The 17,761-nt window shown below is 40.4% G+C and overlaps 1 protein-coding gene across 2 annotated transcripts in view; it reads right to left on the bottom strand.

Annotated features, from left to right (window-relative positions):
• zranb3 (zinc finger, RAN-binding domain containing 3) overlaps positions 1-17,761 on the bottom strand; it is a 334,364-nt gene that overhangs the window by 188,991 nt on the left and 127,612 nt on the right. For both annotated transcript variants that reach the window (XM_061889175.1, XM_061889174.1), the window contains 3 exons: positions 14,275-14,394; positions 4,469-4,588; positions 4,167-4,346 (listed from right to left, as the gene is read on the bottom strand). In XM_061889175.1, coding sequence (XP_061745159.1) covers positions 4,167-4,346; positions 4,469-4,588; positions 14,275-14,394 — 420 coding nt within the window. The remainder of the gene's footprint in view (positions 1-4,166; positions 4,347-4,468; positions 4,589-14,274; positions 14,395-17,761) is intronic.

The following is a 17,761-nucleotide window of genomic DNA, read 5'->3' as shown; positions in this document are numbered from 1 at the left end:
ATATATGTATATGTATATATATATATATTTACAATAAATACTTGACTTTCAGTGAATTCTAGCTATATATATATATTTATTTCATTATATATATATATATATATATATATATATATATATATATATATATAATGAAATATATACAGAGGTGGGTAGAGTAGCCAGAAATTGTGCTCAAGTAAGAGTACAGTTACTTTAGAGATGTATTACTCAAGTAAAAGTAAGGAGTAGTCACCCAAATATTTACTTGAGTAAAAGTAAAAAGTATGTTGTGAAAAAACTACTCAAGTACTGAGTAACTGATGAGTAACCTGATTACGGCAACAAATAATGCACAAAAACATAAAAATAGCAATGAGCAAATTCAGAGCCAGGAATATCTCTTAAGCAACTACAACAATAATATATATTAAATAATAGTACATTAAAATAAAATAAAAAAATGGCACATTGAGCCACAATAACTTCACAGCACCTTAGCCTCAGTAGGCATTCATTGATTTGATTGATTGATTGATTAAAATTTGTATTAGTAGACTGCACAGTACAGTACACATTCCGTACAATTGACCACTAAATGGTAACACCCCAATAAGTTTTTCAACGTTTATCAATTACTTAATAAATGACCAAGTCGGGGTGATCTACCGCATATATACACATACATACATATATATATATATACATACATACATACATACATACATACACACACATTTCATTTATACACACACATATCATACATATCATACATACACACACATATCATATATATATATATATATATATATATATATATATATATATATATATATATATACACATACAGTATATAATTTATATAATTTATATTTTATATAACCTCGATCCTGACCTCATGGTAAACTACCGAACGGTGTCTCACCTTCCCTTTATTTCAAAAATCCTCGAAAAAATTGTTGCGGAGCAGTTAAATGAACACTTAGCGTCTAACAATCTATGTGAAACCTTTCAATCCGGTTTCAGAGCAAATCACTCCACGGAGACAGCCCTCGCAAAAATGACTAATGATCTATTGCTAACGATGGATTCTGATGCGTCATCTATGTTGCTGCTCCTCGATCTTAGCGCTGCTTTCGATACCGTCGATCATAATATTTTATTAGAACGTATCAAAACACGAATTGGTATGTCAGACTTAGCCCTGTCTTGGTTTAACTCTTATCTTACTGATAGGATGCAGTGTGTCTCCCATAACAATGTGACCTCGGACTACGTTAAGGTAACGTGTGGAGTTCCCCAGGGTTCGGTCCTTGGCCCTGCACTCTTCAGCATCTACATGCTGCCGCTAGGTGACATCATACGCAAATACGGTGTTAGCTTTCACTGTTATGCTGATGACACCCAACTCTACATGCCCCTAAAGCTGACCAACACGCCGGATTGTAGTCAGCTGGAGGCGTGTCTTAGTGAAATTAAACAATGGATGTCCGCTAACTTTTTGCAACTCAACGCCAAAAAAACGGAAATGCTGATTATCGGTCCTGCTAGACACCGAACTCTATTTAATAATACAACTCTAACATTTGACAACCAAACAATTAAACAAGGCGACACGGTAAAGAATCTGGGTATTATCTTCGACCCAACTCTCTCCTTTGAGGCACACATTAAAAGCGTTACTAAAACGGCCTTCTTTCATCTCCGTAATATCGCTAAAATTCGCTCCATTCTGTCCACTAAAGACGCTGAGATCATTATCCATGCGTTTGTTACGTCTCGCCTCGACTACTGTAACGTATTATTTTCGGGTCTCCCCATGTCTAGCATTAAAAGATTACAGTTGGTACAAAATGCGGCTGCTAGACTTTTGACAAGAACAAGAAAGTTTGATCACATTACGCCTGTACTGGCTCACCTGCACTGGCTTCCTGTGCACTTAAGATGTGACTTTAAGGTTTTACTACTTACGTATAAAATACTACACGGTCTAGCTCCATCCTATCTTGCCGATTGTATTGTACCATATGTCCCGGCAAGAAATCTGCGTTCAAAGGACTCCGGCTTGTTAGTGATTCCTAGAGCCCAAAAAAAGTCTGCGGGCTATAGAGCGTTTTCCGTTCGGGCTCCAGTACTCTGGAATGCCCTCCCGGTAACAGTTCGAGATGCCACCTCAGTAGAAGCATTTAAGTCTCACCTTAAAACTCATTTGTATACTGTAGCCTTTAAATAGACTCCCTTTTTGACCAGTTGATCTGCTGTTTCTTTTCTTTTTCTTCTATGTCCCACTCTCCCCTGTGGAGGGGGTCCAGTCCGATCCGGTGGCCATGTACTGCTTGCCTGTGTATCGGCTGGGGACATCTCTGCGCTGCTGATCCGCCTCCGCTTGGGATGGTTTCCTGCTGGCTCCGCTGTGAACGGGACTCTCGCTGCTGTGTTGGATCCGCTTTGGACTGGACTCTCGCGACTGTGTTGGATCCATTGTGGATTGAACTTTCACAGTATCATGTTAGACCCGCTCGACATCCATTGCTTTCCTCCTCTCTAAGGTTCTCATAGTCATTATTGTCACCGACGTCCCACTGGATCATTATTGTCACCAATGTCCCACTGGGTGTGAGTTTTCCTTGCCCTTATGTGGGCCTACCGAGGATGTCGTGGTGGTTTGTGCAGCCCTTTGAGACACTAGTGATTTAGGGCTATATAAGTAAACATTGATTGATTGATTGATTGATAATTTATATTTATTTATTTTGCCGTTTTTGTTCACATGTTGAAGGTGTTTTAATGAATATACATGCATGTTTAACAAATAAATTCCTATATTTCATGAAGACAAGAATACAAGTTGGTGTATTATCTGATTCTGATGACTTGCATTGATTGGAATCAGACAGTAGTGCTGATAATGTCCAGGTTTTCAAATGGAGGAGAAAAAAAGTTCCTCTTTTCTGTCCAATACCACATGAAAGTCGTTGGTTTTTGGCATCTTATTTGTCCAGCTTCCATATTCGTTTTCATACACTTTGCAAGAAATACATTGGTGGCAAACTCCGTAGCTTGCTAGCTTGTTTGCGCTGGCTTTCGTAGACTCTTATTTTGCTAACGCAGGCGCGATGGAGTGGCGCTTTTATTGTGAAGACAGGAACTGTGCGATCAGTCTTTAGGCTTTTGACGGGAAGTACGGTTGGAAAAAAAAGTGTCTTTTTTCCTTTACACTTTTGATTGACTGAAACTTTTATTATTAGATTGCACAGTACAGTACATATTCCGTACAATTGACCACTAAATGGTAACACCCCAATAAGTTTGTCAAGATGTTTAAGTCGGGTTTTACGTGTGACGGTCATGTGACCGCCTGGCTCTGTTTGATTGGTCCAAGGTCACCAGTGACTGCATGTTATTGGTGAAACGCAGGCATGCGTAGATTCTACTATGAAGCTCTGTCATTAACCAAAACAAACATTTATAGATCGATAAAAAAAAAGTAGCGAGTAGCGAGCTGAATGTAGATAAATGGAACGGAGTAAAAGTAGCGTTTTTTCTCTATAAATATTCTCAAGTAAAAGTAAAAGTATGTTTGCATAAAAACTACTCGTAGAAGTACAATTTAACCCAAAAGTTACTCAAGTAAATGTAACGGAGTAAATGTAGCGCGTTACTACCCACCTCTGAATATATATATATATATATATATATATATATATATATAGCTAGAATTCACTGAAAGTCAAGTATTTATTGTATATATATATAAATATATATATGAAATACTTGACTTGGAGAATTCTAGCTTTAAATATACTCCTCCACTCTTAACCACGCCCCCAACCCCACCCCCGACCACGCCCCACCTCCCGAAATCGGAGGTCTCAAGGTTGGCAAGTTAGATTTATGTTATGTATCTATTTTAAACTTTTGTTGTTTTTTTGGCATATACAGTCCAGAAATACAACTAAACACATGTTGGATTTATGTTATTTCTTAAACGGAATCTTTTTCCCCAATTTTTGTACGATTCGGACCTCTTTGGAAGAGGTCTCTAAACAAAAACGAGGTATGACTGTGTGTCCCGATGTCACTTGCAGGATTTAGTGAGTGGACCCCAATCCCAGCAGACAGTAATGGAAAAACAACATTTAATCTGCTAAAAAAAAAAAAAAAAGCAATCTCCCCCATGAGTGTACCTTCCTGTTGAGCATGGACCACATGACGCTGTCGAAGGTACCCTTGGCGATCAGGTAGTGCACGTTGACGGACGACGTCTGCCCGATGCGGTGGGCGCGATCCTCAGCCTGCTTGATTTGCCCCGGGTTCCAGTAGAGCTCTGCAAACACCACATGGCTGGCGGCGGTGAAGGTCAAGCCCTGGAGAGGACGCAAACATGCTCGCTCCAAAAAAAAAAACACCTCGGAAATTGATCCCAAATATACAGCTGAGACAAAACATTGTTTCTGTCAGCTATTTGAGAGTGTGTTTGTGTGCACACCTGTCCAGCTGCTTGGATGCTTAAGATGGCCACTCTTGTCTCGGGGTCGTTCTGGAACTTATGGACTAATTGGATTCTTTCAGCGGACGGAACGCTTCCATCAATACGAATATAACCAGCCTGTGTAAACATATAAATATGCATATAAATTTAAAAAAAATACAGGTTACACCAGGGGTGTCGAATTGGTTTTCATTGAAGGCCACAATGCAGTTCTGGGTCGCATGTTATACAGTGGGGCAAAAAAAGTATTTAGTCAGCCCCCGATTGTGCAAGTTCTCCCACTTAAAATGATGACAGAGGTCTGTAATTTTCATCATAGGTACACTTCAACTGTGAGAGACAGAATGTGGAAAAGAAATCCAGAAATTGACATTGTAGGAATTTTAAAGAAATGATTTGTAAATTATGGTGAAAAATAAGTATTTGGTCAACCATTCAAATCTCTCACTGATGGAAGGAGGTTTTGGCTCAAAATTTCACGATACATGGCCCCTGTCATTATTTCCTCAACACGGATCAATCGTCCTGTCCCTTTAGCAGAAAAAAAGCCCCAAAGCATAATGTTTCCACCCCCATGCTTCACAGTAGGTATGGTGTTCTTGGGATGCAACTCAGTATTATTCTTCTTCAAACATGACGAGTTGAGTTTATACCAAAATGGATACATGGATGATACAGCAGAGGATTGGGAGAATGTCATGTGGTCAGATGAAACCAAAATAGAACTTTTTGGTATAAACTCAACTCGTCGTGTTTGGAGGAAGAAGAATACTGAGTTGCATCCCAAGAACACCATACCTACTGTGAAGCATGGGGGTGGAAACATCATGCTTTGGGGCTGTTTTTCTACTAAGGGGACAGGACGATTGATCCGTGTTAAGGAAAGAATGAATGGGGCCATGTATCGTGAGATTTTGAGCCAAAACCTCCTTCCATCAGTCAGAGCTTTGAATGGTTGACCAAACACTTATTTTCCACCATAATTTCCAAATAAATTTTTTAAAATTCCTACAATGTGAATTCCTGGATTTTTTTTTCACATTCTGTCTCTCACAGTTGAAGTGTACCTATGATGAAAATTACAGACCTCTGTCCCGCCTCTATATGGGGCGGTACAGAGTGGCCGTGCCAGTAACTAGAGGGTTGCAGGTTCAATTCCCGCTTCCGCCATCCTAGTCACTGCCGTTGTGTCCTTGGGCAAGACACTTTACCCACCTGCTCCCAGTGCCACCCACACTGGTTTAAATGTAACTTAGATATTGGGTTTCACTATGTAAAGAGTTTTGAGTCACTAGAGAAAAGCGCTATATAAATATAATTCACTTCACTTCATCATTTTAAGTGGAAGAACTTGCACAATCGGTGGCTGACTAAATACTTTTTTTGCCCCACTGTATATATGAATTAGCCAGGGGTACGGTGAAGACCTCAACGGCGGACCAGGCGGAAGACGGTAGATTTAAGAACTACCACAACGGCGGAAGAAGGCTGCAGCAGAAAAGGGTTCCCAGTCGTCTTGGACCCGATTCTGTCAAGGATCGTGTGGTGACTGTCCGTGCACACTGCAAAATACTGAAATCTAAGTAAGATTAAATATCTCAACTGCTTATTTTCTGTCTGTCTTCAAAAACAAGAAAAAAAATATACAAAAATGAGGGGGATTTTATTTGAACGAAGCAAAATTATCTGCCAATAGAACAAGAATATTTGGCTTGTCAAGACTTTCCAAAACAAGTAAAATTAGTTGACTTCAATGAACCTAAAAATACCTTTCGATGATATTATGGACCGTAGATGTTGAAATCCTTAAATTTCTTGCAATTGCACTTGTCAGACCACAGAACACTTTTCCACTTTGCATCAGTCCCTCTTAGATGATTTCGGGCCCAGAGAAGCCGGCGGCGTTTCTGGATGTTGTTGATAAATGGCTTTCGCTCTGCATTGTAGAGCTTTAACTTGCACTTACAGATGTAGCGACAAACTGTATTTAGTGACAGTGGTTTTCTGAAGTGTTCCTGAGCCAATGTGGTGATATCCTTTAGAGATTGATGTCGGTTTTTGAGCGATCGAAGGTCACGGTTATTCAATGTTGGTTTCCGGCCTTAAAGCTTACGTGGAGTGATTTCTCCAGATTCTCTGAACCTTTCTGGTAATATTATGGACCGTAGATGTTAAAATCCTTAAATTTCTTGCAATTGCACTTTGAGAAACGTTGTTCTTAAACTGTTTGACTATTTGCTCATGCAGTTGTGGACAAAGGGGTGTACCTCGCCCCATCCTTTCTTGTGAAAGACTGAGCATTTTTTGGGAAGCTGTTTTTATACCCAATCATGGCACCCAACTGTTCCCAATTAGCCTGCACACCTGTGGGATGTTCCAAATAAGTGTTTGATGAGCATTCCTCAAATTTATCAGTATTTATTTCCACCTTTCCCAACTTCTTTGTCACGTGTTGCTGGCATCAAATTCTAAAGTTAATGATTATTTGCAAAAAAAAAAAAATGTTAATCAGTTTGCGTCAGGCTTGGACTTGGTTTTGGTTTGTTTTCCCGAGGTGCAAAGCGAACGGAGTGGAAACGGCGCGAAGGTAAAGACATCTTTATTTCAACACTAAAACTAAAAACAGGAACCAACAAAAAAACTGGGCTATGAAACAAAAGACTAGCACAAAGGCTATAAACTACAAACATGAAACAAAAACACTTGCACAGTGGCATGAATAACAAAAACTTACGTGGACAAAATGGACAGCGTTGCAAGGCATGAAGCAGATAATCGAGGGCGTGAATGAGGTGGCCAGGTGGAAACTAATGGGTTGGCATGGAAACAAACAAAACCAGGAAGTGCAAAACCAGAAGCAAGAGTAAAAAAAAAATAAAAAAAAACATGACCAAACATAAACCTGATTAACAGGCATGACAGTTTGAACATCAAATATGTTTAACTGAATATGGGTTGAAAATGATTTGCAAATCATTGTATTCCGTTTATATTTACATCTAACACAATTTCCTAAGGAAACAGGGTTTGAGAAGGCTGGTCGTCCACCGCCATCATTTCGCTTTAGTTTTCTCCGACCAACTTTCTGGACTTTTCCAAGGCGGCAGCAAGGAGAACAAGTCTCAGGGCCTTGTTTTTTTATTTTCGCGGCTGGCTTTGCGGCAGCCGCTTTATTGCGGCAGGCGTCTTGGTAGGCTTTCAAAACACCGTCCTAGCGATACTGGTGCGATAAAGTTTAATGTGCTGATGAGGTGCAATGTTTTTTTATTTCCTTCCTCCTCACAGAATGTGTGCAGAACATTTGGTGCAAATTGCACGCGGAAAGTCTTCCTCAGAGAGAGTGAAGAAGTCCCACATGATCAACGCCATGTTTGTTTACAAAGAGCTCAGGCTTAAAGCAAGGCTAACCCAAGGGATCTTAACCTACAACAGAAGGGCCCACTTAGTAGTATTACTCTTGTATTTACTCTCGTATTAAAAAATTATATCTAACCTACGACTACAGTTTACAACCTTGTCAAAAGATATAAAAATAAGTGTTATTAAAGGCCTGCTGAAACCCACTACTACCGACCACGCAGTCTGATAGTTTATATATCGATGATGAAATATTAACATTGCAACACATGCCAATACGGCCAGTTTAGTTTAATAAATTGCAAAAATTTAAATTTCCCACCGAAATATCCTGCTGAAACGTCTCGGTATGCGTTGTAGAGGACGTTTTGTTCCAGCATCGTTCCCAGCTATAAGTTTTCATCGCATAATTCCACACTATTCTGGACATCTGTGTTGCTGAATGTTTGCAATTTGTTCAATGAATAATGGAGACATCAAAGAAGAAAGCTGTAGGTGGGAAGCGGTGTATTGCGGCCGCCTTTAGCAACACAAACACAGCCGGTGTTTCATTGTTTACATTCCCGCCGAAAGATGACGGTGAAGCTTTACTATGGAACAGAGCGGTCAAGCGAACACGGTTGGATTGGACCACGCACACAAAGTACGGTGTGTTAAGCAGAGATCATTTCGAAAGATCGTGTTTCGAAGAGGGTCTCTTGCGAAGGGCAGAGATGGGCATCGCCACCACCTGTCGACTGGTGCTGAAGAAAGGTGTGGGGCCAGCCTTCAGGTTGTACAGGTACGACCATATATTCTCACCAAAACACTAGTAACACAATAAGCAGACAAGGGATTTTCCAGAATTATCAGAGTAAGTTTGTCAACATCTGAATCGCTCCCACTGTATAATCTTTTTTTTTCTAGTCCTTCACTCCCACTTTCCTCATCCACGAATCTTTCATCCTCGCTCAAATTAATGGGGAAATCGTCGCTTTCTCGGTCCGAATCGCTCTCGCTGCTGGTGGCCATGATTGTAAACAATGTGAGGATGTGAGGAGCTCCACAACCCGTGACGTCACGCGCATATCGTCTGCTACCCCCGTTTAAATAAAAAAATATCATTTCAGTAGGCCTTTAATAATGGACAGGTACGACCATATAATCTCACCAAACCACTAGTGACACAATAAGCAGATAAAGGATTTTCCAGAATTATCCTAGTAAATTTGAATCTGAATCACTCCCACTGTATAATCTTTTTTTTTCTAGTCCTTCACTCTCACTTTCCTCATCAACGAATCTTTCATCCTCGCTCAAATTAATGGGGAAATCGCCGCTTTCTCGGTCCGAATCGCTCTCGCTGCTGGTGGCCATGATTGTAAACAATGTGAGGATGTGAGGAGCTCCACAACCCGTGACGTCACGCGCATATCGTCTGCTACCCCCCCGTTTAAATAAGAAAATCTCATTTCAGTAGGCCTTTAAACAATGATTATTAATGATTTAACACATAAATCTTAGGCTTAGGTCAGGCTGATTAGAAAAATTAGTGCCAACCAAATATACAGCAAAAACGGGATTAATAAATAACTGGGTTTTCTTTATTTTCTAGTTTCTTCAAAATAACCACCTAATCTTTATTTTATGCTGCCCTTTTTTTTCTGATGCAGCTGTTGTATATATTGTAATATTGTACATGGTAATTGGGATGTGTTATACCGTACATTATATTATAATATTATCTACTGTATGTATAATATGTAAATGTTATGATATATTTTATATTGCTACTAGAGTACATTTTTAGTGTATATTTATCTTGCACCCTTAAATTAAGTCAATCATTAATATTTCATTAATTCTTGTCAATGATGATACTGTGACCATAAACTGCCGAGAGTAAAATTAAATATGAAGATTTAGTCCGACTTTATAAAAAAAAAAAAACATTTTCATGAGTGATACTGATTGAATTTGCTTGAATAATAATCCATCTTTCCCAACACTATCACGCCGTGTTTGGCGACTGAAGTGCACCTCTTCTTTATGCATGTGCATTTGAAAGTGAAACATGCACACGCAATTGGAGGGAGGTCATGTGATCGGGGTTATGTGCACCCCCCATCCTGGATTTGAATAAAAGCTTTCACAATTGCAGTAAATGGCGGTGCAGTTTTTGTTCAGTTCATTACGAAGTACTGTGTAGTGTGGACGCGTCTGTGGGTGACGGACGTGCAAATGAACAAAACTAAGTAGAGGGTCAGCCGTGAATTGACAGCGGTAAACAATCGTATTTTGTCGGACCGAACAAAGAGAGCCGCAGCCGAGGGGTTCGTTCAAGCACAACTCGGCTGAGCCGCTAATGCACCGTGGCGAGGGCCAGTTTCTTTATGTTTGGGGTCCCGGGGTCGTGCGGAGCTGCCGCGCGTTCACACCGTGCAGCGCCAACATGAGTACGGTGGCATGAATAGTAAGAGGCAGTAGAAACCCGGACGCCGGTTTGACTTAAAGGTCACAACCGGGCGCCCGTCTGCTTTCAACATCTCAAGGCCAGGAGGTTTTGAGAAAACAACCTCCTGATCCCGAGAGCGCTTCCAGGCCGCGCCACTTCTTCCCGTTGCACAGGATCTCTTTATTTAGCGCCGCTGTATTAATTAGTGAGTGCGAAACCCGCCGGAACGAGCGCCTGACAGACAAAGGTGTTATCGCACGTTGTCGTTCCGCATTGGGTACATCCGACACCTCCCCGACCTGTGCCGCGCACCTGCTCTCCAACCATCCTGCTGCTCAGCCAAGTTTTTTTCTGTTTTGCTCGTGACGACTTGCGAATTACGCCTCGGGAAGTGAAGTCGAGAGAAGTAAAAGTTTACTTTCCGAGTCGGAGGAAACTATACGCGGCGTGAGGAAGGAGGTGTCATACAAACCCCGTTTCAATATGAGTAGGGAAATTGTGTTAGATGTAAATAGAAACGGAATACAATGATTTGCAAATCATTTTCAACCCATATTCAGTTGAATACACTACGAAGACAACATATTTGATGTTCAAACTGATAAACAGTTATATTTTGGTTTCATCTGACCACATGACATTCCCCCAATCCTCTGCTGTATCATCCATGTATCCATTTTGGTATGAACTCAACTCGTCGTGTTTGGAGGAAGAAGAATACTGAGTTGCATTGCAAGAACACCATACCTACTGTGAAGCATGGGGATGGAAACATCATGCTTTGGGGCTGTTTTTCTGCTAAGGGGACAGGACGATTGATCCGTGTTAAGGAAAGAATGAATGGGGCCATGTATCGTGAGATTTTGAGCCAAAACCTCCTTCCATCAGTGAGAGCTTTGAATGGTTGACCAAATACTTATTTTTCACCATAATTTACAAATAAATTATTTAAAATTCCAACAACGTGAATTCCTGGATTTTTTTTTCACATTCTGTCTCTCACAGTTGAAGTGTACCTATGACGAAAATTACAGACCTCTGTCATCATTTTAAGTGGGAGAACTTGCACAATCGGTGGCTGACTAAATACTTTTTTGCCCCACTGTGTATATATATATATATATATATATATACATATATATATATATATATATATATATACATACACATATATATCAGTGTTTCCCCCAGAATATTTGTTAGTCATATTTGGCAATGGGAGCAGGTGGGTAAAGTGTCTTGCCCAAGAACACAACAGCAGTGACTAAGATGGCGGAAGCGGGAATTGAACCTGCAACCCTCAAGTTGCTGGCACGGCCACTCTACCAACCGAGCTATGCGCTCCAATGAGTAAATGAATGGCCATTTATGATGTATATCTCTATATTTTTGTTGTGTGGGTGGGACAAGGCGGCCGCTTTAACAACAAAAACTGTAATATATACATATATATACATATATATATATATATATATATATATATATATATATATATATATATATATATATATATATGTATATATTACAGTTTTTGTTGTATATATATATATAACCTCAAATATTAAATAACATGGCAAATTATTGCATTCAGCACACCTTACAACAGTGGTAATAAAAGATGCAACCTATGCTTGAAAGAGAAACTGTTTATTATGTATCATCCAGACCTGTCATCCCTCAACAAGCGCAGTGAAATAATATCAACATGCCGCCACAGACGGAAACACCTCCTAGGTACACATGAGCCAATCGCCACGCCCCTACGCCTGCCTGTACCCACCCACTCTGTGCCCTATATACACCATTGTATGTGAATGCTTCCATTAAAATCTCCTGATGTATATATATATATATATATATATATAGCTTTTGTCTGTAAAGTGTGCGGAACAAACGACTGACCATTTCGTCGGCTTTCCCCACACCCTCGTATTTTGAACAAATTTCGTCCAATTTCTTGCCACTTTCGCATCTTTGGGCCAGTGGTGCAACTTGAATCCCACCCTGTTAGTGTTGTTACACCCTCCGACAACACACCGACAAGGTATGTAAAACAGTCGAAAAAACGGAAAATAACAGAGCTGAGACCAGGTCTTTGTAATGTGTTTGAGAAAATGGCGGCTTTATTACCTAGGTGACGTCACGTTCTGACGTCATCGCTCCGAGAGCGATAAATAGAAAGGCGTTAAATTCGCCAACATTCACCCAAATGGGTTAAAAAAATATATGGTCTTTTTTCTGCAACATCAAGGTATACAGTTGTGGTCAAAAGTATTCAACCCCCACACAATGTTGGTGTTTTAACAAGTTGGACATTTATTCCATATTTTGTTTATAGTCATATCAAATAAAGATGTGTCAAATAGACAAATGCAACTTAAATTGTGACACTGTATTTTACAAAATACCAAAAAAGGACATTTTTCTTAATATCTAATTGACAAAATGATTCAACCCCCTAGTTACATGCATCTTTAGTACTTAGTAGAACACCCTTTGGCAGTAATGACATCCTTCAAAGGTGATACATAAGCGGACACAAGCTTCTTGCAACCATCTACAGGTATTTTAGCCCATTCCTCTTGGGCAAAGGCCTCCAGTTCATTCATATTCTTGGACTTGCGTGCTGCAACTGCCTTCTTCAAGTCCCACCACAGCTTTTCTATAGGATTTAGGTCTGGAGACTGTGAAGGCCACTCCAGAGTCTTCCAGCCCTTCTTCTGCAACCAATCTGATGTTGATTTGGAGGTATGCTTTGGATCCTTGTCCTGTTGGAAGGTCCAACGTCTCCCAAGCCTCAGCTTCGTCACTGACTTCATGACATTTGCAGCTAATATATCCTGCTAGGAAATAGAATTCATAATGCCTTGAACGCGCTGGAGATTCCCGGTACTTGAGGCAGAGAAACAGCCCCAGAGCATGATTGACCCCCCACCATGCTTAACAGTAGGCAAGGTGTTCTTCTCTTTGTAAGCTTCATTTTTTCTCCTCCAGACATAACGTTGATTCATAGGCCCAAAGAGTTCCAGTTTTGTCTCATCACTCCATAGAACAGTTTTCCAAAACCTTTGGGGTTTGTTCAGATAATTTTTGACATGCTGGAGTCTATTTTCTTGTGCCTGGTAGTCAGAAGTGGGGTGCGCCTGGGAGTTCTGGCATGGAGGCCTTCATCTCGCAGTGCGCGGCTTATTGTCTGGGACGAAACCTGCGTTCCCCCCTCTGCAATGTCCTGTTGTAGTTCCTCAGCTGTTACCCGGGGGTTTTTCACCACTGTACACACACAGCATCCTCTTTCTACCACGCCCAGGTAGTGTTTCCACTGTGCCTTTAGCTTTAAACTTGCGAATTATGCTCCCAACTGTGTCTCTTGGAATGAGTAATGTATTTGCTATTTTCTTATATCCATATCCTTTCCTATTGAGAGAAATTACCTCCTCTTTTGACTTCTTTGACCACTCCCTGGACTTCACCATGTTGCAAATACACCATTGACCATCTACAAGAAGCTGAGCGTCTTTTTCAATCAGTTTAATTGTTGCTCGTTATGGTTCTAATCACATCTACAGGTGTTTTCAACACCTGATTGAAAATACCTTATTCAAATTCTGTTCTTAAGAGTTATGATCTTCAAGGGGTTGAATAATTTTGTCAATGAGATATTAAGAGAAATGACACTGTTTGGTATGTTACAAAATATAATGTTGTAATTCAAGTTGCATTTGTCTATTTAATGCATCTTTATTTGATATGACTATAAACAAAATACGGAATAAATGTCCAACTTGCTAAAACACACAAAAATTGTGTGGGGGTTGAATAATTTTGATCACAACTGAATATTGACGCTTACATAGGTCTGGTGATAATGTTCCCCTTTAAACAAAACATGATCCCTGACATGACAAGCATTCACTGTTAGAAGTCTAACATAACTGCGACGTGGCCCTCGGTACAAACCACTTTGACGCCTCTGGTCTAAGAGAATAGAGAATGACGGGATAGCTTCAGTTACCTTCACCTCGATGGCGGCCTCAGTACAGGCCTGCAGCATGGTGAGGTGGTGGGCGAACACCAGGAACTTGAGGTGCTCTGCCTCCAGCATCATTTTGATATAGTCCTTCACTGCTCCAGCCTTGCAGCACGCACACACACACACACACGCACACACACACACACACACACACGCACACGCACACGCACACAGAAATAGACACAGATGAAAGGGAGCTACTGAATCAATCCACTGGTGAACCGCACAGGAAGGAATTGGCTAGATCAGTGAGGAAGTCAATTAACCATCGCATCCTCTCTGTCTGATCAATTCTCTATTGAATGCCAGGAGATCTGGAATTAAAAAGAAAGTGAGCCCAGTGAGAAGCTGCCGATCAATAGCTCGCAACTCTGTGATATGATTGGTGTGGCCCTCGAGGCCTTAGATTACCTAAGGAATGAAGCATCCGAGCGGCGACCACCTTGTGAATTTATAGTTAAACACATTTAGTAAACAACATTGGCGATCGACTGAAGTAACATTTTTACCGTATTTTTCCGACTATAAGTCGCAGTTTTTTTTCATAGTTTGGCCGGGAGTGCGACTTATACTACGAGTGAAATTATTAACACATTTCCGTGAAATATCAAATAATATTATTTATCTCATTCGTGGAAGAGACGAAGAAAATGTCAGTAATCGTCACACACACGTCAACCAATAAGAATTTGGCAGGGGAGGGTCAGGCAGAAGTGCATTGTGGGTCATGGAATGCTAACTGCTATATGCTATATGCCGGTGTTTTTCAACCTTTTTCAAGGCAAGGCACATTTTTGTCATAAAAAAAATACGGAGCCACACCACCAGCAGAAAACGTTAAAAAATGTACTTTGTGTTAGCAAGCAGGGCTATCTACGTTGTTGCTGCCCTTCTTTGTGTGGACATTGTTGATTGTCGCGTCACGTACGGATGTACTTTGTGGACGCCGTAAGTTTTTGCTGTCGTCCAGCATTCTGTCTCTGTTTACTTTGTAGCCAGTTCTGTTTGACTTTCGTTTTGCGCAGCCTTTTCCTTTCCCTTTTGTTTTGGGGTTTTAAAGGGCAACATTATCGCAATTTCAAAAGGGTTAAAAACAATAAAAATCAGTTCCCAGTGGCTTGTTGAATTTTTTGAAGTTTTTTTCACAATTTTACCGGTCCCGGAATATCCCTAAATAAAGCTTTTAAGTGCTTTATTTTCGATATCTTCGAAAGCACTATGCATTTTCCTGTGACATCACACAGTGCTGCTAATGTAAACAAACAATGAGAATACCACCGCAAGATATAGCGACATTAGCTCGGATTCAGACTCGGATTTCAGCGGCTTAAGCGATTCAACAGATTACGCATGTATTGTAACAGATGGTTGGAATATGAAAGTATTGAAGAAGAAACTGAAGCTATTGAGCGAATAACTATTGACGCTATTCATAGCCATAGCATGGCCGAATAGCTGCGTTAGCATCGCCGGTAAAATGTGCGGACCAAACGATCAGGACTTTCGCATTTTGTGATAATGGAGCAACTTAAATCCGTCGATTGGTAAGTGTTTTTTTCACATTAAATGTGGGTGGAAGGAAACGTAATATAGTTGCAAATGCATCTCCAGGTTATCCATACATCTCTGTGCCATGTCTGCTTTAGCACCGCCGGTAAATAGCATGTTAGCATCGATTAGCGTAGCATGTTAGCATCGATTAGCTGGCAGTCAACATCAACAAAACTCATCTTTGTGAATTCGTTGACTTTATAGTTGCAAATGCATCTCCAGGTTATCCATACATCTCTGTGCCATGTCTGCTTTAGCACCGCCGGTAAATAGCATGTTAGCATCGATTAGCATAGCATGCTAGCATCGATTAGCTGGCAGTCACGCCGCAACCAACTATGTCTGATTAGCACATAAGTCAACATCAACAAAACTCACCTTTGTGATTTTGTTGACTTTATCGTTGCAAATGCATCTGCAGGTTATCCATACATCTCTGTGCCATGTCTGTCATCGCCGGTAAAATGTGGAGACACTGGCACATTCAATGGGGGTCTGGCGGCAAACACTTTCGCATCTTCGGGCCTGTGGTGCAACTTGAATCCCTCCGTTAGTGTTGTTACACTCTCCGACAACACACCGACGAGGCATGATGTCTCCAAAGTTCCAAAAAATAGTCGAAAAAACGGAAAATAACAGAGCTGAGACCCAATGTTTACAATGTGTTGAAAATGAAAATGGCGGCTGTATTACCTCGGCGACGTCGCATTCTGACGTCATCGCATCCAGAGAGATAAACAGAAAGGCGTTTAATTCGCCAAAATTCTCCCATTTAGAGTTCGTAAATCGGTTAAAAAAAATATATGGTCTTTTTTTCTGCACCATCAAGGTATATATTGACGCTTACGTAGGTCTGGTGATGATGTTCCCCTTTAAGCATTACATACCTTTTTTACCTGCACCCTGCCTCCCTCTGTGGTCTGCATATCAGTATAGATTGAGACTTTTATTACTAGATTGCACAGTACAGTACATATTCCGTACAAATGACCACTAAATGGTAACACCTGAATAAGTTTTTCAACTTGTTAAGTCGGGGGTCCACGTTCACAACAAAACATTCCTTGTCTAACCAGACAAATTCCGACTTTTACAAAACAATGCTGCCACCTCCTGACATGGAGTATTACGTGGTTACCCTGCCGAGTTCTACACGGCACGGACACTAAGCAACAGCACATTATTGGCAGATTATAATTATTGATTTGCAAAAAATGTTTTTCGAATAAATTAGGTGAAGTTGCATAATTGCACGGTGGTTGAAAAACACAGCTATATGCTACTGCCATAGCTATTAAAATGGATCATTTCATCGTTGGCGGTAACTTATAAAAACTGAGAAGGGCTGAACAAAAATGGCACCTAAAAGATTACAGATTACAAATTGGACGTAGTGAAATATGCAGCAGAAAACGACAAGAGGAAGCGGCGCATACCTTTGGAGTTGGCAGAGTTGTTTAGAAGCGACATCGAGGAAGATTTCATGGGATTTATCGATTAGGAGTGACGGATTGTTTGGTAAACATCTAGCATGTTTTATATGTTATAGTTATTTGAATGACTCTTACCATAATATGTTACGTTAACATACCAGGCACCTTCTCAGTTGGTTATTTATGAGTCATATAATGTACACTTATTCAACCGGTTGTTCACTATTATTTATTTATTTTAAATTGCCTTTCAAATGTCTATTCTTGGTGTTGGGTTTTAACAAATACATTTCCCCCCAAAATGCGACTTATCCTCACTCCAGTGCGACGTATATATGTTTTTTTCCTTCTTTATTGTGCATTTTCGGCCGGTGCGACTTATACTCCAGAGCAGGGGTCGGGAACCTTTTTGGCTGAGAGAGCCATACAAGCCAAATATTTTAAAAAGTATTTCCGTGACAGCCATATAATATTTTTTTAAGACT

Source organism: Nerophis ophidion, linkage group LG27 (genome assembly GCF_033978795.1).
Source record: "Nerophis ophidion isolate RoL-2023_Sa linkage group LG27, RoL_Noph_v1.0, whole genome shotgun sequence".
Lineage (NCBI taxonomy): Eukaryota > Metazoa > Chordata > Actinopteri > Syngnathiformes > Syngnathidae > Nerophis > Nerophis ophidion.
The sequence above is the reverse complement of the archived record's forward strand: the minus strand, read 5'-3'. Positions and strand labels throughout refer to the sequence as shown.